This window comes from Talpa europaea (genome assembly GCF_964194135.1).
Source record: "Talpa europaea genome assembly, chromosome: 8".
NCBI classification, from domain to species: Eukaryota; Metazoa; Chordata; class Mammalia; order Eulipotyphla; family Talpidae; genus Talpa; species Talpa europaea.
In genome coordinates this window covers 51628344-51655101 of record NC_140075.1, presented here as the reverse complement: position 1 = coordinate 51655101, position 26758 = coordinate 51628344, and the positions used below count along the sequence as shown (strand labels likewise).

At 43.8% G+C, this 26758-nt stretch overlaps 1 protein-coding gene across 3 annotated transcripts in view; it reads left to right on the top strand.

Moving 5' to 3' along the window:
• Positions 1 to 13803: 13803 nt before the first annotated feature.
• The window catches only part of DPP8 (dipeptidyl peptidase 8), a gene marked incomplete at both ends in the record, with an annotated part of 50362 nt that continues 37407 nt past the window's right edge, over positions 13804 to 26758 (top strand). For 2 of the 3 annotated variants that reach the window (XM_084239814.1, XM_084239813.1), the window contains 3 exons: positions 13804 to 13840; positions 16093 to 16362; positions 19044 to 19156. In XM_084239814.1, the coding sequence (XP_084095940.1) occupies positions 13804 to 13840; positions 16093 to 16362; positions 19044 to 19156 (420 nt within the window). Of the gene's footprint in view, positions 13841 to 16019; positions 16363 to 19043; positions 19157 to 26758 lie in introns of those variants that run through there. The other variant, XM_084239815.1, reaches the window with a different exon arrangement.

Genomic DNA, 26758 nt, shown 5'->3' with positions numbered 1-26758 from the left:
GCTAAAAGTATTTTATTGCATTGCCTTTACTATGCAGATACAATATGGTACACTTAAAAAAATAAATACGTAGGAAATGGATAATTTTAAACATTCAGTTTAAGTTAAGCTTTTACCTGCTTACACCTGGGTGATAGTTAATTGTCACCCAGATTGAGATCTGTAATGTTCATATATTTTTGCCTCCTATCCCTCCCCCAATAGTTACTATTTTGAGTTCTAGCACCATAGAGAAATTTTTGTCTGCTTTTTATTTCATATATATAAAATCTACAGTATATACACACTTTAACTTCTGACATCTTTTTCCAATATAATGTATTTGAGATTTGTCTATGTTGTATGAATCAATCGTGCATTATTTTGGAGGGAGGTTCGTTGTTTCTGTAGTATGGTATGTCATTGAATTAATGTACTGCAAATTTTCCATTCTTCTCATAATGGACATTTGCATCATTTCCGGTTTTTAAACAATAGTCAATAAAACTGTTATGAGGGTCTCCCTGGTGGCGCAGGCAGTTGAGCGCCGCACTGTGAAGGAGTCTGCAGCCTCTGCAGTACGGGTTTGATCCCGGCTGGCCAGGAAGATACCCACATGGTGCGGCAGACCTCTCCAGTCTTGCCTGCTGCTCCCCTCAGCAGTGTATTTCAGTCAGTCTGCCTGTTTTGTTCCCTGCTCAGTCTCTGGTGAATCCTTTCACCCTCCCGCACATCTGTACCCCGATTCTTGTATAAATAAATAAAATCTTTTTTAAAAAAGCTGTATAAGTATTCATACAGTCTCTTGAATACTTCATTCTCTTGAGTAAATACCTACAAGTACAATTGCTCTGTCATAGTGTTATAGGACAGAGAGAGGGGCAGCCCAAACCCAGCAAACCTGCCTATTCTAAGTGGGTTTTGCCATCCGCCGCATCAACAGAAAACATAGGAGACTTTAAGGGGAAGGAACTTTAATAAAACTAGGAAACAATACAGGTAAGGCAGAGTCTAGTTTCTAAATGAAGCACCCAAAGTTACCCGTCCCCTCGTGGGTAAAAGTCCATCCAAATGGGATTGGCCCAGAGCAAGGCCCCAAAGCCTGCCACAAGTCTAAAGCATCTTCCAGTGGGGACCCACAGAAAAGGGTCAGAAACAACCAGACAAGCCCGGAAGGAAAAGAGCAAAATCAACATCCAGATAAAAGCTGCCATTGTCACCTCCCCACGGGTCTCACCCACATCTGTGTCACCCAGTCCACGACCAAAAGACAAGCGCAGTTTCTTCACATGTCTCTAGGCTCCATGCGCCTACTCCAGGTCTCCTGGCTCCATCCTGCTTCCTTCCTCAGTCTCTTCTTCAGCTTCTTCTCTTCCTGCTCAGCTCCACCCTCCCTTGGGTGGGGCAGGGAACCTCCCCCTTTCCTGGGGACCACCCTGTTGCAATAGGTTAAGTATATGTTAAGCTTTAGTAAATACTGCTAAGCACCTTACAAAGTGTTTTGATCAATTTACACCCCCAAAAGCAATGTTTAAAAGCACTAGTTGCTCTATATCCTTGGTATTTTCAGTCTTTTCAATTTTAGCCATTCTGATGAATACATAATAAAAAATAAAATAACAATCCAGCATATTTGAAATCTGAGGCTTATCAACTGACTTCCATCCAAGGTGAAAATTACTGTTAAACAATGAGATTGAATGTTGACATTTTGCCTCAGGTGTTCCCCAGGAAACTTCCAGTGAAGCAACCTTCCAGCAGGTTGAGCCAGTAGTAACGTGTTATGTGAATTCTTTGGGCCATCAAATGGGAGAGTTAAACTCAGTCCCCCTCCATGGTTCTCATCAACTGTTTCTGATAATTTTCTTTCAATGAGGTCAGCTTTCTGTGAACTCCAGCTTTCAGTGGACTCCTTTAGAAAAAAAAAAATTATTTATGCATACAAGAACTGGGGTATAGGCCAGAGGTGTGTGGGGGGTGGGGTGAGAGGATTCACCAGAGACAGAGCAGGGAACAGAACAGGCAGACTGACCGAAGTACACTGCTGAGGGGAGCAGCGGGTGAGGCAGGAGAGGTCTGCTGTGCCATGTGGGTTGCTCCCTGGCTGGCCAAGAATCGAACTTATGCTGCAGTGGTTGCGGACAGTCTCATAGGTTGTGTCTTAACCTCTTACACCACCATGGAAGCCCTCAGTGGACTCCTTTCTCCAGTAAAAATCCAGTAAGAAAAAAAATGAAATGGAGAGAGGAAAGAGTAGCAGTATAGTAGCTAGGTGAACCATAAAACTGTAAGATGCAGAGGGGGTGAAAAGGCAGAACCAAGTAACACAGCAAGCTGAAGTAGGTAGGACTGAGGCTTATGATACTAGTCAAACGACAATGCAAATTATTCATGCTCTTTGCATCCTGCCTTCTAGATACAGCTGTCAGGCCCCATTTGGCCCAGGGCCATCTCTCCCCTCTCAGGTCACAGGAAGCACTTGCTGAAAGCTTGCTGTGGATGAAGCACAGCACATGCTCAGTGTTTAAGGCTCTTACCCTGCCTTTAGCAAGAGATCATATACATTCTCACTGCTAGCCTTTTTACAAAATCTTCTGTTCCCAGAAAAAATTTTAGAAAATGAACAATAGAATGCAGCTGTTTTATGCCTTGTGTAGGATCACCCAGCCAGATATATCCAAAACCAAAATCAAGTTTCTCTAAATAGCGGGAAGCTGACAGTGGAAAGGGAGACTGACTGGATCAGCCCAGGCACTTATTGAGGAATCTTGTGCAGCCAGCTCACAACACTGACTTCCTAAGCACACCAGGAGGGTGAGCCTCACTGCCACCATCTCCAGATAAGTATTTCCCTCGCTTCTGAAAAAATGTGCAGAGCTGTTCCACCTGAGGCTCAGCCTCCTTTAGGTACGGAATATAGTCTATTAAGTTTGATTAACCTGATAATTCAGGCACTCTGGGCTGCCTACATTGTTGCCAGTTACAGGCATTGGTAAGTATGCTGCCAGTTGTGTAAAAATGGTGAAACTGTGAAAGCAATCATCTCTCAGTATATGTATATTTGTGTTTGTTTATATTTTATAAAATGTTACTGGGAAGTATATACAAGAGACCAATTAACAATATTTTCTTTGAGGAAAACTGGGTGCCTGGGGGACCAGGCTGGGAGAACATATTTTGCTATATGCCCTTTTATACTTCAAACTTTTTATTTTTGTTTTTACATTTCATTTTTTAAAGATTTATATTTATTTATGCATACAAGAACTGGGGCACAGGCCAGAGATGCAGGGGGTGAGAGAATTCACCAAAGACATGCAACAGGGTGGTCCCCAGGAAAGGGGGAGGTTCCCTGCCCCACCCAAGGGAGGGTGGAGCTGAGCAGGAAGAGGAGAAGCTGCAGAAGAGACTGAGGAAGGAAGGAAGCAGGATGGAGCCAGGAGACCTGGAAGAGGCGCATGGAGCCTAGAGACACGTGAAGAAACTGTGCTTGTCTTTTGGTCGTGGACGGGGTGACACAGATGTGGGTGAGACCCGTGGGGAGGTGACAATGGCAGCTTTTATCTTGATGTTGATTTTGCTCTTTTCCTTCCGGGCTTGTCCGGTTGTTTCTGGCCCTTTTCTGTGGGTCCCCACTGGAAGATGCTTTAGACTTGTGGCAGGCTTTGGGGCCTTGCTCTGGACCAATCCCATATGGATGGACTTTTACCCACGAGGGGACGGGTAACTTTGGGTGCTTCATTTAGAAACTAGACTCTTTGCCTTACCTGTATTGTTTCCTAGTTTTATTAAAGATCCTTCCCATTAAAGTGTCATATGTTTTGTGTTGATGCGGCGGATGGCAGAACCCATTTACAATAGGCAGGTTTGCGGGGTTTGGGCTGCCCCTCTCCCTGTCCTATAACAGACAGAGCAGGGAACAGAACAGGCAGACTGACCAAAATGCACTGCTGAGGGGAGCAGCGTGCGAGACAGGAGAGGTTTTTTACAAAATCTGCCTTGCCATGTGGGTTGCTCCCTGGACAGCTGGGGATTGAACTCATGCTGCAGAGGCTGCAGACAGTCTCATAGTGAGGTGCCCAACCCCTTGGGCCACCAGGGAGGCCCCTGTTTTTACATTTTAAAAGAACAGGTTTATTAAGAAAAGGAAAGGAGAAGAAGACCTTGCACAGACACAATAGGGCAGAAAGAGCTGCTGCTGCTGCTGTTATAGGACAGGGAGAGGGGCAGCCCAAACCCCGCAAACCTGCCTATTGTAAATGGGTTCTGCCATCCGCCGCATCAACACAAAACATATGAGACTAATGGGAAGGATCTTTAATAAAACTAGGAAACAATACAGGTAAGGCAAAGAGTCTAGTTTCTAAATGAAGCACCCAAAGTTACCCGTCCCCTCGTGGGTAAAAGTCCATCCAAATGGGATTGGCCCAGAACAAGGCCCCAAAGCCTGCTACAAGTCTAAAGCATCTTCCAGTGGGGACCCACAGCAAAGGGTCACAAACAACCGGACAAGCCCGGAAGGAAAAGAGCAAAATCAACATCAAGATAAAAGCTGCCATTGTCACCTCCCCACGGGTCTCACCCACATCTGTGTCACCCCATCCACGACCAAAAGACAAGCGCAGTTTCTTCACATGTCTCTAGGCTCCATGCGCCTCCTCCAGTTCTCCAGGCTCCATCCTGCTTCCTTCCTCAGTCTCTTCTTCAGCTTCTCCCCTTCCTGCTCAGCTCCACCCTCCCTTGGGTGGGGCAGGGAACCTCCCCCTTTCCTGGGGACCACCCTGTTACACTGCTGCTGCTGGTTTGCAAAGGGAAAAGGTTTGTGACAAGAAACTGCCTAGGCAGGCAGGAGAGGTGCTACACTTCTAAGTTTTTGACTTGTGGCACGTTGATACTGGAATTATAGGTTTTCAGGCCTAGTCTCCCAGCCACGAATGGATCCCAGGCGGCAGGGGCAGCGCTGAGTCCCAGTCACTAGACCACCATGGTTTGGTGTCTCACGAAGCTGCAGCAGGAATGTCACAGATGCTCAGGCAAGCAAGCAAGAAAAGGCAGGTTTGTTTAGAGAAAGAAAAAGTTTATTGAGGAGAAAAAGAACAGAAATAAAGTGGGAATCTCAGGCCATGGAACCAGGCCAGGGAGGGGCAAGGAAGCCAAAGTGGAGTCGTGTCTCAGGGAATATATACCTTCTTTCCCTGATTATTCTAAAGCTCCACCAGACCCTTTGTGATTGGTTAGTTCTCGGTGGTCTCACTCACTGCCTAAATGTCTCTGTGCCCAAAACTAAGTCTCTGTGTCCCAGCCCGTATGTTTTTTTCTTCATTGCCCTCTATTTGGAATGTCTTGCTGACCCTAAGGTCATAAAGTAAGTCCCTCATGTCATAAGTCCTGGGGTGTCTGATTAGTCCCCTTTGGAATTTGTTGTCCTTATCTTTGGAGCCTTCCTTAACTCTCCTGAAGTCCCTGCATTGTCCTTGAGGCTGCCTAATTATCCCTAACTTGCCCTAGGATTCAACATTACCTATTCAAAAACAAATGTGAAAAGGAAAATAAAGAGGAAAGGCCCTTTTTCTGTTGCTGATTATTTTGTACTTTGCCGCACCAAAGGGACAAAAATATGGGGAATGAGGAAAATCAACTCTTGCTCACCATATCCTGCAACTAGTTGCTATTAGTATGTGTATTATATGCTTATGATTTTTTCCTCAATCAGATAATAAATCTCCCTAGAGCTCAGATTGCCTCCTCTTGCAATTCTGTAGCATCAAAGAACACATGGTTCAGAAAGTTCATGCTCAAAGGCCTCCCTGGTGGCGCAAGGGTTAAGATGCAGCCTATGAAGCTAGCAGCAGCCATTGAAGTACCAATTCGATCCCCGGACAGGGAGCTACCCACATGGTGCAGCAGACCTCTCCTGCCTCTCCCGCTGCTCCCCTCAGCAGTCTACTTCAGTCAATCTGTCTGTTCTGTTCTCACTCTGTCTCTGGTGAATCCTCTCACCCATCCCACCCCCCCCCACACACACACACCTCTGTATGCATAAAACAAAATAAATCTTTAAAACATGTTTAATAAATAAAAAATAAAATACCATTATTAAAAAAAAAGACAGAACAGAGTGTGGACTGACAACTGGAGACTGAGGAACAGCAGATAGTCTCATTGGGGGCATCATGTGGAAGGATGTATGGGAAGGTCAGAGTGGAGGATTAGTTAGTATATACATTTCCTAGGGCAGTTATAACAAAGTAGCACATACTGGGTGTCATAAAAACAGAAATTTATCCCCTTTCAGTGGTGGAGGCTAGAAGTCCAAAATCAAAGTGTCATAGGACCATGTTCCCTCTGAAAAAGTTTCTAGGAAAGTATCCTTCCTTGCTATTTTCCTAGATTCCGGTAGTTTCCAGCAATGCTTGTAATCTTTGCTTATATTTTATAAAATGGAAGTGTATACATCACTCCAGTCTCTTGTCTCCATTGTTTCATGGTCTTCTCTATATTTATTCTTATGTCTTCCTGTCCTTATAAGGACTGCCTTTATCCCGGGATAAAGGTATACCTGGGATAAAGGACAACTTAGGAGATCCTGACATAGAACAGGGACTGTCTATCATCCCTTCCACCAGCAAAGATCCTGAATTGAATCACTGTACCCCAATGATTCAAGATGACTTATTTTATTTTATTTTTTTAAAGATTTATTTATTTATGCATATAAGAGCTGGGGTACAGACCAGAGATGAGGGGGGCGAGAGGATTCACCAGAGAGAGTGGGGAACAGAACAGGCAGACCGACTGAAACTCACTGCTGAGGGGAGCAGCAGGTGAGACAGGAGAGGTCTGCTTCACCATGTGAGTTTCTCTACGGCCAGCCGGGGATCGTACTAGTGCTGCAGAGGCTGTGGATTGCTCCACAGTGTGGTGCTTAACCCCTTGTGCCACCAGGGAGGCCCAAGATGACATATCTTTAGTAAGAGAAATGGGGCATATAGTTACAAGTCGGGTTGAGTTAGAGAAAAACTAAAGGGGGGCCTCCCTGGTGGCACAAGGGGTTAAGTTTCAGCGCTATGATACTATCTGCAGACACTGAAGCACAAGTTTGATCCCTGGCCAGGGAGCTACCACATGGTGCAGCAGACCTCTCCTGTCTTGCCGGCTACTCCCCTCAGCAGTGTATTTCAGTCAGTCTGCCTGTTCTGCTCCCCACTCTCTCTGGTGAATCCTCTCATCAGCCCCCCCCCAACCTCTGGCCTACACCCCAGCTCTTGAATGCATAAATGAATAAAATAAATTTTTTTTTAAAAAAGAAAAACTGAAGGAATGAAGCCATTCCTTTAGTATGTTCATGACTTGAAAATGTTGCTCCTGCTACATATATAATATATGCATATATGCAAAACAAAAAAGGGCTGGTCAGTTAGTAGGATTATTGGTGAATCTTTCCCTAATTATGTCAGAAAATTGTATTCAGACCATTTAGATTGGAAAAATGATGCTTGTTGTTGGGTGGAAGTGGTGCAGGGCTCTGGGTATACCCCTCTGGGAAACCAGGGTTCCCAGAGTATCTCCTTCCTCCTTCCATTAATTGCAGGAAGAGGATAATACATGTGGCTGGTTTTGGAAATTCCCTCTGGGAGTTGCCAATAAGTAGCTGTGTGACTTTAGGGCAGGTCACACTCTCTCTCTGGGCCTTCCTTTTGTGATATAAAATAATTAGGTTCAGTCATCTCTCAAGTCACCCCAATTCTTTGATTCTATGATTTTTGCATTTTAAGTGTAAATATATGAACATAAGTATAGATGTTTCGCCCCCTGCAGGCAAGTACTGCTGCTAAAGATCATAGAAGCAAAAAGAATGTTAGACAAATTGGTCTCCATGAAGGCCTGATGTGGGAAGGTGTTAGGTACTCTAAAAAATTAGGCTAGAAGTGGATGAAGACCAGATTATCTCAGGCATTGGTTCAGGATGCAGCCCAGGCTTCCCCAGGAAATGTTCTCATTTGGCCTTCCTTGCCCCCTTAGCTTTCACCAACACTAATCCGTCCACTGTCCTTTATGCCAGAATGACTGTCTTGTTAAAACTGTGTGATTTACTTGTGTCCAAAGCAGAGACAAAACTGTATCGATCCTTCTCCCCCTTATGTTATTTATTCAGACTGAATGTGCTAGATAACTTGTTTTTTCTCATGAGTTCCTGGAACGCAGGGCAGCCCAAAGCTATCTATGCTTTGTCAAACACAAACTAGTTTGGTAAGGCCAGGCCTGGGGAGGGATTTAGCCTGTAAAGATACAGTGAACCTCTTTAAAGTCAGAGAGTTTTCTACTTAAAAATACAACAAAGGGAGGAAGGCATGCTGGTGCCATCTATCTCACGGTCCTTGTCCCACACACCAAACAACAAAAGGGGCCAGATGACAAGTAACATCAACTGTGAGATGCCTCATTGCTGAGGAGCCAGTTCTAGATGATTGCTAGAAAGCCCCACACCTCATCATACGCTAGGGGGAGATGACAAACTGTCTGGAGACAGCCTGCCAGGGGTGATTGCCTCCTGGCCCTCATGAGCCTTCTGGCCCTCTTGCTCTGGCAAGATCACAAAGCAAAGACTCAGCTAAGCTTCTGGTCAAACCGTTGTCTGTGAGGTTTAGGTAGATACATGCAGTTTCTAGAGTGTGTGGTGGTTATGTTCCCCCACAGCTTTCTCAGGGGTTGAGGCTTTTGAAACCTGAGAGAGAGAGAGAGAGAGAGAGAGAGAGAGAGAGAAAATGACTGAAAACCAAGAAAAATTAATTCAAATCTAGGGCCTCCCCGGTGGCGCAGCGGTTGAGCGCTGGGTTGCGAAGCTGCCCGCGGCCTCTGCGGCGCCGGTTCGATCCCCGGCTGCTCCGCGGCCACCAGAGGAGGGTCCCACATGGCGCGCAGACCTCTCCTGCCACCCGCTGCTCCCCTCAGCAGTGTACTTCGGTCCTTCTGCCTGCTCTGCTCCCCGCTCTGGCTCTGGTGAATTCTCTCACCCTCCCGCGCTTCTGACTGTACCCAGTGCATGTATAAACAAAAAACAAACAAACCAGCAAACAAATAAATAAAGCATGCCTCTATAAAAAAAAAAAATTAATTCAAATCTAGTTCAATCCATAACATGCAACTTAAGTAAGCCCTTAAACCCTCTGGGCTCTATTTTTTTTTCTTTAATTCACGAAGTAATGATTTTTGTTTGTTTGCTTTTGGGGAGGTCTTTTTCCTCTTTTTTTTTTTTTTTTGAACATTTATTTATTTATGCATGCAAGAACTGGGTACAGGCCAGAGATGCAGGGTGTGTGTGTGAGTGGATTCACCAGAGACAGAGTAGGGAGCAGAACAGGCTGATTGACTGAAATACACTGCTGAGGGGAACAGCAGGTGAGAGACAGGAGAGATCTGTTGTGCCATGTAGGTTAGCTCCCTGGAAGGGAATTGAACTCTGCTGCAGTGGCTGCCCTTAGCTTAATGGTGCTGAGATTTAACCCCTTGCGCCACCAGGGAGGCCCCTATTTCCATATTTGAAGGGCAACTGCGCAAAGACAGGGTGAGATTTTGTTCACTATTGTGGCCCCAGAGCTGAAAACAGTGATAAGCAGGTGGTAGAGATTCAGTAATCGCTTGCTGGCTGAGTGAAACAAAGTGTAAGATATTTCACTGTATTTTGTTAGTATGTGCATTCAAAGCCTTAAAACTGGCTTTTTATACATTTACAGAAAAATCATAGAGGAATCCCAGTGAAATGACTCTACCTTTCTTTTAGGGAAGTTCAACTACAAAAAGCCTGAGGGACAATTCATTTAACCACAGAGTGGATAATTACTGACTGAGGAGTGGAACATGGCACTCAAATGGATCTTTTATTAGGACAATTACAATAAATCCTAATGGCACAGACCTCTGACACAGGGTTCTTATAATAGCAAAAAATTGGGGACGCCCAGTTTCCATTGTTTGTACTCCAATTGTTAGGGGGAAGTGATGTCCTGAGTTAATACAGGCTTTGTGGACTCCACCCCCACTCCAGACTAAAGCCATCAAGACTCTGGGAAAGACAAATCCCATCACCACTAAGGGAGGGTGGCTGGGACCTGAGGGTGGAGTTGGGCAGCCAGGTTGGATATAAAAAAAACAAACACGTGGGCTTGGGCTCTCTGGCTCGCGATCGCTCGCCTCCTGGCTTCACCGCTTCTGGCTGGCGGCCAGCTCTCAGAGCGCCATTTTGGGATTCCTAATCGGCGGATCGGGTAGGACTCATTTAAAACTTTGTCTCCCACTTTTCTCCCAGAGCTGTACATTTCCTCATTTCCCCTTCCCTTTGTAAATAAACCTTTTATTAACCTTTCACGTGTGCCTGCAGTAGAGCATTGATAAGTCCTTTTAAGCGCGCGGGTGAGGACCCACAGTCAGGCACCCCGTTTTGTATCGGAGTTGCTCTACAACAGTTTGGCGCCCAGCGTGGTTTCCAAGTTACACCCGCGGTTGACCAGCCCAAAGTAACATTCCTTGCGTTGGTCACCATAAGCGCACTAGTTCTGCAGGACTAGCAGTATAATATTTGTCTCTAGTCTTGAAAAGTCTGTTTTTTTTCCCTGTGCGTACAGCCCTTGTGGGTGCGTTTTGACTCAAATATGGCCTCAACCATGAGCCTATACAGTTTCATCCCTAGCCTGAGTTCTTTCAGTTTCCTTCCGGCCTTGAATTTGAGTACTCTTCTTCCATTAAATATCACCACCAGTTTCATTAATATAAATAATTTGATGAAGCCTGGTGTATGGCACGTGATTTTACTATTGTATACATACATGGGTGGTTTACAAGCCATCCCAACACTACTTCCCCAGGCACCTCCCAGGGCTCCGTTTTTCTCTTCAGCCGATGGATGCCATGGGCTAAAAGAAATGGGACCTGCTTTCGCTTCTGATTGTAGCAAGTCACACACCCCTGCCCTGGGCCCCAGTTTATCCATCTTCATGGGACACACACAGTTTTCCTTAATTGTAACTAAGAGATGTGTTATTATTTCTCTTTTATTTTATTTATTTTATTTTTTTTTGAGATTTATTTATTTATTTATACAAGCACTGGGTACAGTCAGAAGCACGGGAGGATGAGAGAATTCACCAGAGCCATAGCGGAGAACAGAACAGGCAGACAAAGTACACTGCTGAGGGGAGCAACAGGCAGCAGGAGAGGTCTGCGCGCCTTGTGGGACCCTCGCCCAGCGGCGGGTGATCAAACTGGTGCTGCAGAGGCTGTGGGCAGCTTCACAGCCCAGAGCTCAACCGCTGCGCCACCAGGGGAGGCCCTTCTCTTTTATTTTTTTTAAAGATTTATTTATTTATAATATTTATATATAATTTATTTATAATAAATCTTTATCGTGCTGCAGAGGCTGCGGATTGCTTCATAGTGCGGTGCTTAACCCCTTGCGCCACTAGAGAGGCCCTATTATTTCTCTTTTACAAAGTCCCTCAAGCTTTCTGACTCCAAGTTCAGCTTTCTTTCTGCCATAACAAGGAGACACTCACAACTCCCAAAGCCCTGGTCTCGTCCTAAGTCATCTTTTTGAAGGGACGCGGCTTTTTTTCCTGGCTTGCTCCCTGCTCTAATCTCAGCGCCTACAAGCCGGCACTCGATGTGCATTTGTTTCATGGAAACGCGCCTCAGTTCGCCCGGCCCCTTTGTGGTTTTCAGGTCTCCGAGCCCTGCCCCGTTTCCTTCCCGCGCTTCGGCCGCTCCTCCGGCCACTAGGCGGCGCTGTCACGAACAGACCCCGCCCAAGAAGCAGCCGCGTCTTTCTTGGCCCCGCGGCGCTTTCGCTGGCCGGCGGGCGGGGCGGTAGGAACCGGAAGTGCTAGAGCCGCCGCAGCCGCGCTGCCGCCTTTAAGTGCCGCGTTCGCCGCCTGGACGGGCACCGGCGCGCCGCCGAGAACGCAGCCGCAACCGGTCGGGAGTGGAGGCAGCGCGGCATGAAGCGGCGCCGACCCGCTCCGTAGCTCGCGTCGGGACGGTCCGGGCTGGGCCGGGGCGGGGGGAAGGTGCAGTATCCGCCCCCTCTGTTTCCCTTAGCCCGCCAGGCCTGGGCCCCAGCCCGCCCCGGCCCTCTCCGCATCTCCGGGGAATCGCCCGGCGCGTCCTCCGGCTTCGCCCGCCCTGCGGTTTGCCGGGCGCGCCTCCCTGCGCGGGCCACGGCCGCTGGCGGACCCCGCTTGCCGGAAGAGGAAGCGAGGCGCCGAGATTCCGAGGCAGCCAACGTTCACCGGGCGCCCCGCGGCGCCGGGTGCCGGCCTCGGACCGCCCCGTCCGTTGTCTCAATTGAACCTCGCTGGGGTGGGAGCCGGGTATTGTCCGGGCTTACGGAGGAGGAAACGGAAGCCCACAATGGCGAAGGGATTTGTCTGAAGTCCGACTGTGGCAAAGCGGATTCGGACTGAGATTTTCTGGTTTCCTAGCTGGTGCTATTTGCTTTCTGCTGCCTCCCTCCAGGTGTCTTCCTTCCCTGCCCCGCTCTCATTCTGTTCCGCCCACCTGCGGCAGGTAGATGGTCTCCTTTGTAAACCTCTCCTCGCACACGCTTTTCTCTTACTACTTGGCATCTCCCTAATCCGTCTTTTCTCAACATTCTCTGCAACATCGCTCTTTCTTCCTCATTCATAGATAGCATCGAAGAATTTTGCCCACTCTGGTAGTAATGAACCTCTCAACTAGCCGAGGACCCTAATGCCAAACGAGGCTTTGGTATTTAAGTGAATCACTGTTTGGCCCTTGGGTTAAAAAAAATAATAATAAGGAATGACGTTTGGGTGGGTCCAAGCTCAAGAGTCCTGAAACTATTTCCTAATCCAATAAGTCCTTCTCCGAAGGAGTTAGTGCATGGAAAGGTGTGGTGTCTTGACGTCTAAGTCAACCGTTGCTGTACTAGCATAACTTAACTGTTTTCCCTCCATTTGCCACTAAGCTTTCTCATCCCATCTCTCTCCATCACGCAGTTGGGCTGTGAGAGCTCAGAATTAAAGCTAATAACTCCCAGGTGTAATTACAAACCCTTCTTTTTTTCTTTTACTAAACCAGAATTTCAACGTGAAAAAATATTTTTACAGAAAAGTTACCTACTTCAATTATTTTAAGAGTACACATGGAAAGAAAAGAAGCAAGAGTGGAATGCACTTGAAGTGCATTCTTGTGAAAACCTAAATAAATACAAGTTAATTCCCTTTCCACAAAAGAATGGCGTGTTCTAGAATTCTTACTGGCTCTTCGATTGAGTCCATTTTGTGTCCAATTAGCTCAGTATTATGTTAGATAATATGTTACTTTAATAACGTTATTATGTTAAAAACATGATGGACCAGGCACATAGAAAGTTAATCTGTAATTTCTGAGGAGTTGCAAGTCAAGTAACCTGACACCTGTATGTCTTATGCTTTTTAAGTTTCTTCCATTTTCTTTTTATTGCATGGCTAGATGTGATGGTTTACAGTTAGGATATCCCTTTGACAACTGGGCTACACCTTTGTGAAGTAATTTTAGAATTTTAGTCTCTAAATGCTGGCACAAAATAAGTCAGGCATTGTATGTTACACCAGAAAGTATGTATCTTCTTAAGTACTATTTGAAACTTCTTAGATTTAATCTTTTGGGCAGTGATCAATTTTAATACTGATCAACAACCTTATATCTTATTTCACTATCCTGGTGAGTAGGATTGGATGGTGAGAAAAGGAAAGACTCCTGTGAGAAGAGGCAGAATGAGCAGAGGGATCTATGCTTGAAGTTGAGTCAATTGCAAAAAGATCTCTTTGAATGTGGAAGAGATCTGAGCAGATGAAAATACAGTCAGGTAGGCACCCAGGAAAGGTCTTTAAGTGAAGAGGTAGGTGGGGCAGTGAAGTATATGTACTGTGCTGAGAATGTGGGCTGATCCTGTTTCTAATTTTTGAAATCAGAAAACTCTGGTCACAATTTTAAGAATATTTGTATGTATGGTGTTAGAGAGATTTGGAAATCATTTAGCTACACATTTGTGTAAATTACTAATATTTTGTAATATCACGTCTATCCTAGTAATAGGCAAGATATACACTCACCATAAACATACAGAGTAGTAGAGTGTCAGTTGAACTGTAAAGTCTTTGTGTGTAGAGACAGAAATAGTCTAAGGACCTAATAAGATTTAGGAATGCCCGATAATTTTGTATCAGTGCAAGATAAGTAACTTTTACATAGGAGAGGTGTCAAGTTAATGACATTTCAAGAAGCTGGGCAGTGAGGCATGGAATGTCTGAGCTTAACTTAACCCCATGCTTGTGAGCAGTAGTTTGAAGATGTACTTCCAAATTTTACAAGAGGAGTTGAGAAAAATGAGCCTCATTTGTTAACTTCTCTCACTTGTTCCCTCTCTGTTAGATATAAAATTAAAAATAGATCCAGTGATATTTGATAGAAAGTATACCTCCGCTAGCTTTTATTATTATTATTTTTATATTTAAAGAACAGGTTTATTCGGAAAAGGGACAGAAAAGTAAAGTACACTTGCATAGACACAGTGGGCAGGATGAGCTGCTGCCACTACCTTTTAAATGGCCAAAAAATACAACTATCATATATTTCCACCTAATATCACTATGCTGAACACCACATGAGCTAATAACCTTTCTGCTGAGCTGTTTGGATTTTTAATCATTGGAGAGAAATGCCCAGTTGTAATGATATAACTTGTATACCTGATGTAACTGTCTAAAGAGTTTTCTGGCTACTTTTTGTTACATTGAAAACAGTGTAGTTCACTATAGCATGAAAAAAAAAAACCACAATCTCTTGTCCACATAGTTCAGTTCATTTTGCATGCCATAAAGCACACCGAATGGATGGACTGATTCATAGCCCAAATCTGTTAATTTTTCTCTGTAGTTGATACATCTAACCATGAACTAATGTTGACCTGCAACATTGAGTTTTAAAAAAAGATATATAAATGTATAGCCAAGTAGCCAGTATTAGATTGTTGTTTTGAAACTGGCTACATAAACACAATCTAGTTTATTTCCCAAAACCGTTTTTTTTGATGTTTATTAGTTCAGAAAGTACAGGTAGCCCTAGAATTTTTTGTATGTTGTTTCTTTTTGGTAGCTGTCATAAATAATATATATGAGAATATGACAGAATGGTTTATGATTACACTTTGTTATTTTCCTTACACTTTGCCCCGATTAAATATTGCAGTAGATAAAAGAAAAACACCTCCTCTTCTGGATTTTAATATGAAAAGAAACATTAGTAGATGAAATGCTCTTTTGGTGTTGAACTGGTAAATTAGGTTCAGATTTTTATCAGGTGTTGATAGTAGAAACATTAAATGCTTTCTGTATTAACTACAGTAAGTAAAACTTCTTGAAGATAGTATCTTTCTTTTTTTCGTTTAATTCTGAGAGTAAAAGTTGTATAATTGTTATTAATAGTCACAAATTACTGTATAGTTACCACAAATGATCATTAACAGTGATGTCTAAGCAAGGCAAAAATGTGCCAGCTAGCTAAGTCTTGTTTGGAGTTCCGTTTAAAAGGAAACAGTGTTTATATTGTCTTGGTTAATTGCCGGAGGAAGGTTACTACAAGTATACTGTCTATGAGATTATTTCTGTTAGCTGAAGAAGACCAGGTTTATCAAATGTGCTACTTTTTTAAGTGCAAAAAATGGCTGAACTCCCTTGGCACATTTCGCTTCACTATTGACATGCTCTTGGATGGAGCATAACAGCCAACTGGCATATGGCCTGTTTCCTTCCAGTGTGGGAAAGTAAAAAGGAATTTTGGCAAGAGATACCTAAGGAGAGCCTTTTATAAAAGTTCCCAAAGGGATTTATAGTCACTGTGAAATAGACATGACCTCAATTTTTTTTAAATCTCATTTTTAAAGTGAAAACAGAGAAGGGGGAGCTATTGCTTTTCTTATTAGCTTATATTGCAACTGCTGAAAAGCATTTTTTTCTTTTTTTTGGAGGGGTGGGGGTGAGGGAAGCTATCAGACTGTCATTCTAAGTAATGTAAGAGAAGACAGGCTTGTGAATAACTTCCTGCGCCTTGTTTTTCTAGGAAAATGCAACATGGCAGCAGCAATGGAAACAGAGCAGCTGGGCGTTGAGATCTTTGAAACTGCAGAATGTGAGGAGCATATTGAATCACAGGATCGGCCTAAATTGGAGCCATTTTATGTCGAGCGGTATTCCTGGAGTCAGCTGAAAAAGCTGCTTGCTGATACCAGAAAATATCATGGCTACATGATGGCAAAGGCACCACATGATTTTATGTTTGTGAAGAGGAATGACCCAGATGGGCCTCATTCAGACAGGATCTATTACCTTGGTGAGTATGAAGTCATATTTTCTAAGATGAAATGTCTTCTTTTTTTTTTTTTTTTTTAATAGAGGCATGCTTTATTTATTTGTTTGCTGGTTTGTTTGTTTGTTTTGTTTATACATGCACTGGGTATAGTCAGAAGCGCGGGAGGGTGAGAGAATTCACCAGAGCCAGAGCGGGGAGCAGAGCAGGCAGAAGGACCGAAGTACACTGCTGAGGGGAGCAGCGGGCGGCAGGAGAGGTCTGCGCGCCATGTGGGACCCTCCTCGGGTGGCCGGGGAGCAGCCGGGGATCGAACCGGCGCCGCAGAGGCCGCGGGCAGCTTCGCAACCCAGCGCTCAACCGCTGCGCCACCGGGGAGGCCCTGAAATGTGTTCTTAATTCAAACATTTTGGTAAATAAATGGAATTAGTGATTTTCATTAAAGAAAAAAATGTTGACTTAAACAACTTATGTTTTGGTGCTGTTTTAATTTGGACTTATCCCATTGACTTTAGCTTTACTTATATTTACAGTGTGTTTATTGAAAAAAATTTGCATCGTATCTATAAAACAACTTGTCAATTGATCATACTCTTAGTTTCAAAGTCAGTGAGGCCAGAAATTACTTTCTCCTTATCAAAATGCCTTACCTTAGAATCGATCAGATTAGGATCATAAACAATAATAAAACCATTAGTTTGTTCTTGCTCTCAACACCTGCTGCTTTCATTTTTTTAGACCAAGACTGGTTTGGCATCTTCTTGTGCTTACGCTTCTTAAGCATAGAGACCAGATTTAAGGTCTATCCAAAGTTAATGAGACCACTGATATACTTTTTGTTCATTAACTTTTAAAAAATAAGTTTCCTCTCCATCTCTAAACTGTTTCATTTGTGTTTGTACGTTTATATTTATTTATTGTCCTTATAATGTTTTCTAAATATCTCTAGTATTTAGAGATATTTTTATATGTATATAACATATACATGTATATATTTAGATTCTTTGTATAAGTTCACATTTTCTTTTTTTTTTTTTTAATTAATTTATTTATTTTTTTTATTTATTTATACAAGTACTGGGTGCAGTCAGAAGCGCGGGAGGGTGAGAGAATTCACCAGAGCCAGAGCGGGGAGCAGAGCAGGCAGAGAGACCGAAGCACACTGCTGAGGGGAGCAGCGGGCGGCAGGAGAGGTCTGCGCGCCATGTGGGACCCTCTTCTGGTGGCCGGGGAGCAGCCGGGGATCGAACTGGCGCTGCAGAGGCTGAGGGCAGCTTCGCAACCCAGTGCTCAACCGCTGCGCCACCGGGGAGGCCCCACACATTTTCTTTTTAAAGATTTACTTATTTTTAGGGCCTCCCTGGTGGCGCAGGGGGTTAAGCACAGCATTGTGAAGCTCTCCGCAGCATGAGTTAGATCCCAGGCAGCCAGAGAACTACCCTTATGGCACAGCAGGCCTCTCCTGTCTTGCCCACTTCTCCCCTCAGAGGTGTATTTCAGTCAGTTTGCCTGTTCTGTTCCCCATTCTGTCTCTGGTGAATCCTCTCACCCCCACCCCACACACCTCTGGCCTATACCCCAGTTCTTGTATTAATACCCCAGTTCTTATATTCATACAAGAACTGGGATGTAGGGGATAAGAGGATTCACCAGAGACAGAGTGGGGATCCACCAGAACAGGTGGATCTACTGAAATACACTGCTGAGGGGAGCAGCAGGTGAGAAAGGAGAGGTCTTCTACACCATGTGGGTTAGCTCCCTGGCCGGGGATCAAACTCATGTTGCAGTGGCTGCAGTTAGCTTCACAGTGCTGAGACTTAATCCCTTCCGCCACCCGGGAGGCCCTGTTACTTCTCTTTTGCCTGGAACTATTTTATACTTCTGTGCCCTTCCCATACAGTTATTCAAAGATTTTGCAGAACAGACCTGGCTTCTAATAAGTATAGACCTCTTTCATATAGCTTTCCCCAACAAAGGATAGAAACTTGCAGCAAATCAGATCTCAGATTCTGTGTTGTTTTAATATGGCATACTTTCTCTTGAAATGCCAAAGACCTTATTTATGGTCACATATATACAACATTTATAATGAAGAAAAACCAGAATTCAGTTAGCCCTATATGTTTTTCTAAGTAAATACTTTAAATGATTCAGAAAAAGGAGTTTAGAAATATGAACTTGTCTCAAAGCATGAAACTTGAAATCTCATGACTATGTTGCCAATTTCGAAGAAACTTAACGACATTCCTTAAAAAAAAAAAAACCTATGAATTACACTTGTTCTTATGTTTGTTTTGAGAGGGACTAAAATCTAAATATCAAAATGAAAGCTGAGCATTTTTCTATGAAGCTTGGGTTTTAGTGAAGGAAGTTTCATGTCTACTTGTTAGGCATAATTATAGATCACATAGAGTGCAATTGCATACTTTACAGTATATAGCAGGTATTATCCTTACTATTATGATTGTTATGAAATACAGTTTTTTTTTCTCTCTCTTTTTTTTTTTATAATAGATTTTATTGTTATATTCCCCATACAATTGCAGCCCCCCCATTCTGACCCCAATCCCTCCCCTCCCGCCCCCGCCCCCCTAAAAGTGTCTCTGGTTCATAGTTTTTTGTTGATTTTGATTTTCACTTTCTTATAGTTATTCATTGAAATACAGTTTTTTAAAATAATAAAAATTGATTTTGTTTTCTTACAGCTATGTCTGGTGAGAACAGAGAAAATACACTGTTTTATTCTGAAATTCCCAAAACCATCAACAAAGCAGCAGTCTTAATGCTATCTTGGAAGCCTCTTTTGGATCTTTTTCAGGTAGAGTTTATTTATTTATTTATTTTTAAGATTTATTTATTTATTTGTTTTTGTGTAGAAGAACTGAGGTGTAGGCCAGAGGTGTGGGGGTGAGAGGATTCACTAAAGACAGAGTGGGGAGCTAAACAGGTGGATCGACTGAAATACACTGCTGAGGGCAGTAGGGGGTGAGACAGGAGAGGTCTGCTGCGCCATGTGGATCACCTTCTTGGCCTGGGCTCGAACTCAGACTGCAGTGATGATAGCATGATAAGCACTGAGACTTAATCCCTATGCCACCAGTGAGGCCTGACTTGTGACTTTCAAACAAAAAAAATCTTTTTTCTAAGAACAGTGTATTGAACTGAAATAATGGTAGTTTTCTACTAGAATGCTTTGTAAATTAATGCGTCAAAGTTCTTTTTTTTTATTTTTATAATGGAAAATTCCAAAATATATAAAAGTACAATAACGTGTGCCAGTTTTAACATAATCAAATCTTGGCCATCAGTGTTCCACTGTTCCAATTCTCCCTTTCAACTCCTACCTACACTACTCAGATTATTTTGAAGCAAATCCCATATATTTCATTCATAAATAATGTCAGCATGTAACTCCAAAGGAAACAAACTCTTTTTGCACATTACCACAGTATCATTATCATATCTAAACAAAATATATTTTTATGTCATATCATTAATGTTCAAATATAGAGCCTTATTTCTCGTTTTGTGATGTTAGTATTTTTTGATCATTGCCTAAATTCATTCGTTTATTAGGAGTTATAAACTAATTTTCTTATCAGTCCTTCGTTTATGAGCTGAAGTTTCGTATACGGAAACTGCAGTGCAACAACTATTTGGTGGATCAACTAGAGTTTTTGGAGGCTTTTTGTTTTTAAAGATTTATTTATTTATGCATACAGGAGCTGGGATGCAGGACAGAGATGTGGGGGCTGAGGATCCACCAGAGACAGAGTGGGGAGCCGAACAGGTGTATTGACTGAAATACACTGCTAGGGGAGCAGTGGGTGAAGCAGGAGAGGTCAGTTGCACCATGTGGGTCAGCTCCCTGGCTGGGGATTGAACTCACGTTGCAGTGGCTGGCGATAGCTTGATAGTACTGAAACTTAACCCTGTGCACCGCCAGGGAGGCCCCATGACTCTTTTTTTTTTTTTTTTTACGATTTATATATTTGTACAAGAACCAGGGTACAGGCCAGATGTGCGGGAGAGTGAGAGAATTCACCAGAGACAGAGCAGGGAACAGAACAAGCAGACTGATGAAATACACTGCTGAGAGGAGCAGTAGGCAAGACAGAAGAGGTCTGCTGCGCCATGTGGGACCCTCACCGGCCGGGATTGAACCGGTGCTGCAGAGGCTGCAGACAGCTTCATACCATGGCGCTCAACCAACTGCACCACCGGGGGAGGCCCATGACTGGTATTTTTGTTAGAAAAAAGAGAGTAAAACTTGAGACAGACACCAAAGGTGAAGGCCATGTGAAGACAGAGACAGAGCTTAGTTATGCTGGCCTAGGCAGATCTACTGAAATACACTGCTGAGGGGAGCAGTGGACAAGGCAAAAGAAGTCTGCTGGGCCATATGGGTTGCTCCCTGTCTGGCTGGGGATCGAACTTTCGCTGCAGTGGCTGGCGATAGTGCTGTCTTTAACCCCTGTGCCACCAGGGAGGACCCCCTGATTGTACTTTTGGCATATATCTAAGCTTTTGCTAATCCAATGTTATACAGATTTTTTATTTACATTTTCTGCATTTTATAATTTTAGTTCTTACATTTATGACTGATCCACTTCGCATTAATTTCTGTATATGATGTTAGATCCAGATTAATACTTTTACATGTGGAATCCAGTTGTCTGAGCACCATCTGTTGTAAGGTTATTCCTTCCACGTGGAATAATCAAAATGCCCTCATTGAGGGCCTCCCCTGGTGGCGCAGTGGTCGAGTGCTGGGCTGCGAGACTGCCTGCAGCCTCTTCAGTGCCAGTTCAATCCCCGGCCGCCAGCGAGGGTCCCACATGGTGCGCAGACCTCTCCTGCCATGCCTGCTGTTACCTTCAGCAGTGTACTTCGTCAGTCTGCCTGTTCTGCTCCCCGCTCTGGCTCTGGTGAATTCTCTCACCCTCCCGTGCTTTTGACTGTACCCAGTGCTTATATAAGTAAATAAATAAATCTCTAAAAAAAAAAATGCCTCTTTGAAAATCAGTTGACCATAAATGTATAGATTTGTTTCTAGGTTCTCTCTTCTCCACTGGCCTATGTTTCTGTCCATATGCCAGTACCATGATGTCTTTTTTTTTTTTTTTTTTTTTTTTTATACAAGAATTGGGGTACAGGTCAGAGATGCACGGGGGGGTGAGAGGATTCACCAGAGACAGCGTGGGGAATAGAACAGGCAGACGGACCAAAGTACACTGCTGAGGGGAGCAGCGGGTGAGACAGGAGAGATCTGTCCCACCATGTGGGTTTCTCCCTGGCCGGCCGGGAATCGAACTTGTGCTGCAGTGGCTGCGGATTTCTTCATAGGTTTCATCTTAACCCCTGCGCCACCAGGGAGGCCCCATGATGTCTTGATTGATGTAGCTTTGTTTTAACTTTTGAAGTTGAATGAGTCTTTCAATATTCTTTTTCAAGATTGTTTTGTGATTCCATATTAGTACCACCTTATCAATAATATTTGGAGAAAAAGCAATTGGAACTTTGATAGGCATTCCATTGAATCTCTAGATCAGTTTGGGGTATATTGCCATCTTTATAATCTTAAGTCCTATGATTTAAATCTGTCCAGTTTAGGGACCTCCCTGGTGGCACTAGGGGTTAAACCATTAGCACTGTGAAGCAATCCGCAGCTACTGCAACATGAGTTCAATCCCCGGCTAGGGAGATGGCCCACATGGCTCAGCAGATCTCTCCTGTCTCACCCGCTGCTCCCCTCAGCAGTGTATTTTAGTCAGTTCGCTTGTTTAGCTCCCCACTCTGTCTCTGATGAATCCTCTCACCACCACCCTGTCTCTGCACCTCTGGCCCACACCCCAGTTCTTGTATGCATAAATAAATAAATATTTAAAAACAAACAAACAAAACATGGTAGAATTCATGAGTAAAGTCATATAGCCCTGGGTTTTTCTTTTTGGGAAGTTTTTTGGTCACTAATTCAATCTCTTTACTTGTTATAGTTCTATTTAGATTTTCTGTTTCTTCTTGAGTCAATTTTCATAGATCATGTGTTTTTAGAATTTAATCAGTTCATCTACATTATCAAATTTGTTGGCATACAGTTGTTCATGCAATTATATAAATTTACATATATATAATATAACCCTTTTTTTTTAAAAGATTTATTTATTATGCATACAAGAGCTAGGGTACAGGCCAGAGGTATGGGGGATGAGAAGATTCACCAGAGACAGAGTGGGGAACAGAACAGGCAGATCGACCGAAGTACACTGCTGAGGGGAGCAGCGAGCGAGTCAGGCAAGGTCTGCTGCGCTGTATGGGTTGCTCCCTGGCCAGCAGGGCATCGAATTTGTGCTGTAGTGGCTGGCAGTAGCTTGATAGCGCTGTCTTTAACCCTGCGCCACCAGGGAGGCCCCATTGATTTTAGTTGAGTCTTTCGTTTTGTTTTGAAGACCCATCTTGCTAAATTTGTCGATTTTGTTAATCTTTTGAAAGAACTCACTTTTGGTTTTGTTGAGTTTCATTTTTCTTTTCCTTTTTTCTTTTTCCTAGTCTAATTAGTAATAGTACCTTAATTCTGTTTTCTTTGGGTTGAGTTTGCCCTTTTTTTCCAGTATCTTAAGGTGGAAACTGATGTGAGATTTTTTTTTTAATTTTTTTTTTTTTATAGAGGCATGTTTTTATTTATTTATTTGTTTGTTTGTTTTGTTTTATACATGCACTGGGTACAGTCAGAAGCGCGGGAGGGTGAGAGAATTCACCAGAGTGGGGAGCAGAGCAGGTAGAAGGACCAAAGTACACTGCTGAGGGGAGCAGCGGGCAGCAGGAGAGGTCTGCACGCCATGTGGGACCCTCCTCCGGTGGCCGGGGAGCAGCCAGGGATCGAACCGGCGCCGCAGAGGTCGCCGGCAGCTTCGCAACCCAGCACTCAACCGCTGCGCCACCGGGGAGGCCCTTTTTTTTTTTTTTTATGTAGGTGTCTAATGTTATATACATTTCCCTCTGAACGTTGCTTTTGCTGTATCCCTGAAGTTTTAATATATTATGTTTTCTTTTGTCTCAAAATATTTTGTGATTTCTTTTTTTTTTTTTTTTTATAGAGGCATGTGTTATTTTTTTATTTATTTGTTTTGTTTATACAAGCACTGGGTACAGTTAGAAGCGCGGGAGGGTGAGAGAATTCACCAGAGCCAGAACGGGGAGCAGAGCAGGCAGAAGGTCCGAAGGACACTGCTGAGGGGAGCAGCGGGCGGCAGGAGAGGTCTGCGCGCCATGTGGGACCCTCCTCCGGTGGCCGGGGAGCAGCTGGGGATCGAACCGGCGCCGCAGAGGCCGCGGGCAGCCTCGCAACCCAGCGCTCAACCGCTGCGCCACGGGGGAGGCCCAATATTTTGTGATTTCTTTGACACCTTGGCTTCCCTCTCTATGTGCCACTGTCTGGAATCTCTCAAGGCTGGGGCAACTGCAGATACTTAACTAGTTGGTTTTTTTTTTTAAAGATTTATTTATTTATGCATAAAAGAACTGGGGTATAGACCGAAAGTGTGGGGGAATGGTGAGAGGATTCACCAGGGACAGATTGGGGAACAGAACAGGCATATCTACTAAAATACACTGCTGAGGGGAGCAGCGGGCAAGACAGGAGAGGTCTGCTGTACCATGTGGGTCACCTCCCTGGCCGGGGATCCAACTCATGCTATACTGGCTGCAGAGAGCTTCACAGTGCAACATCTTAACCCCTTGCACTACCAGGGAGGCCCCAATACTTCACTAATTTGACTTCCATTTCTCATGGATCCTTTATTGTCTGATATACAGTGTCTTGAAAACATTATTTCATTTTATTGTCCTTTTTTTTCAGTTGTTTCAGATGGGAGGATAAATCTGATTCCTGTTACTCCATCTTTGTTGGAAGTGGAAGTTGATTTCATTTTTAGCTTGTGAATCTCTGAGCCATTGAGAATATATGAAAAGTGGATCCATTGTTATCTTTGAATGTGACTAGGCAGTAATTGCAAATGAATTAAAATTTAAATCAGTAATCACTGATTTTATTTATTTATTTTTTAAGGTATTTTTTTTCCCCCAAGATTTATTTATTTATACAAGTACTGAGGTAGAGTCTAGAGGCTATGAGGAGGGTGAGACAATTCACCTGAGACAGAGCAGGGAGCAGAATAGGCAAGGACCGAAATACACTGTTGAGGGGAGCAGTGGGTGTGACAGGAGAGGTCTGCCACACCATGTGGGAATCTCCCTGGCCAGCTGGGAATCAAACCGGTGCTGCAGAGGCTGCGGACAGCTTCACAGCACTGCGCTCAACCCTCTGCACCACCGGGGAGGCCCAGTAATCACTGATTTTAAAGTTCCCATCTATTCATATTCCTCCTTTTTTAAAATTTTTTATTTATTTATGCATACAAGAACTGGGGTACAGGCCAGAGCCGTGGTGGGGTGAGAGGATTCACCAGAGACAGTTTGGGGAACAGAACAGGCAGATTAACTGAAATACACTGCTGAGGGAGCAGTGGGCGAGACAGGAGAGGTCTGCTGCACCGTGTGGGTCACCTCCCTGGCCCAGGATCGAACTCATGCTGCAGTGGCTGTGGATATGTTCATAATGCTGTGTCTTAACCCCTTGCACCACCAGTGAGGCCCCTCCTCCTCCTTTTTTTCTTACAAATTTCTATATTCAGCTTTCTAGTTTGGATTTTCTATTCATGTACTATTGTTTATTTTGTTATTTGTGTTCTAATATTTTAATATCTGGTAAAGTTCACTTTCCTTCCCACAGTTGGTTTTTTTCAGGATTCTTTTTACTATTTTGCTGGCTATTCTTTCAAATAACACATTTTATAATCACAAAGTTCATGGAGTTTTCTTGTGAAAGTCAATTTCTTAACTCTGAAATTTCTGTTTTCTGAGTACAAACATACTAAGTGCAGGGGGCCTCCCTCGTGGCTGAGGGGTTAATGACTGCTCTATCAAACTATCGCCAGCCACTGTCACATGAATTTGATCCCCAGCATCTCTGGTCTACACCCCAGTTCTTGTATGCATAAATAAATCTTTTTAAAAAGGAAAAAATCAGAATTTTTTAAAAGATTTTTTATTTATGCATGCAAGAGTTGGGGTGTAGGCCAGAGGTGCAGGGGTTGGAGGTGGGGGTGTTGAAAGGATTCATCAGAGACAGAGTGGGGAGCAGAACAGGCAGATGTACTGAACAGCAACAGGCGAGACAGGAGAGATCTGCTGTGCCATGTGGGTTAGCTCCCTCGCCAGAGATCGAACTCATGCTGCAATGACTGCTGATAGCTCCATAGTACTGAGACTTAATGCCTTGAACCACCAGGGAGGCCCCAGAAATATCAGAATTAACACAGATATGTTCACTGAATATGGTAATTTTTTTCTACTAAACAAATGTACAAATGTGTGTGTTAGTGTTTAATTATATATTAACTTCTTTTAAAGATTTATTTATGTATACAAGAACTGGGGCACAGGCGAGAAGTGTGAGGGGTAAAAGTATTCACCAGAGACAAAGTGGGGAACAGAACAGGCATATCGACTGAATACACTGCTGAGGGGAGCAGCGGGCAAGGCAGGAGAGGTCTGCTGTGCCGTATGGGTAGCTCCCTGGCTGGGGATCGAGCTCGTGCTGCCGTGGCTGTGGACAGCTTCATAGGTTGAGTCTTAACCCTCCATGCCACCAGGGAGGCCCAAGTTATACATTAAATTTTAAAGGTGATAGAGTGAACCAAAAAAAATAGATTGGTTTTTAGCAACATTCCAAGGTTGTCTCATTGTAACCTCATCTAATATTGTGTTTTCAAGTATGTGCCTGAATTTACCATCCTTGAAAAATGTTTACTTTCATTGTGCTGACTTAATTTTTTATTTTATTTTATTTATTTATTTATACAAGCATTGGGTACAGTCAGAAGCGCGGGAGGGTGAGAGAATTCACAAGAGCCAGAGTGGGGAGCAGAGCAGGCAGAAGGACCGAAGTACACTGCTGAGGGGAGCAGTGGGCGGCAGGAGAGGTCTGCGCGCCATGTGGGACCCTCCTCCAGTGGCCGGGGAGCAGCCGGGGAGCAGCCGGGGATCAAACGGGCGCTGCAGAGGCCGTGGGCAGCTTCGCAACCCAGCGCTCAACTGCTGCGCCACCAGGGAGGCCCTGCTGACTTAATTTTAGAGTGATATGTTGTATGTTCCTTTTCTAAAAGTATTAGAGTTTTTAGTTAGGGAATATGTGGATGTAATTTTTTTTTGTTGTTAGCACTTGATAGATTTATTTTACTTATTAAATTTTGTACATGCATCAGATATTTCTAGCTTGGGAAACCCCTCATCCTCATCAGTCAGATAAGTGATCAACCTGTTGTTGGATTTTATTAGAGGATAGTATTATTAGATGTAT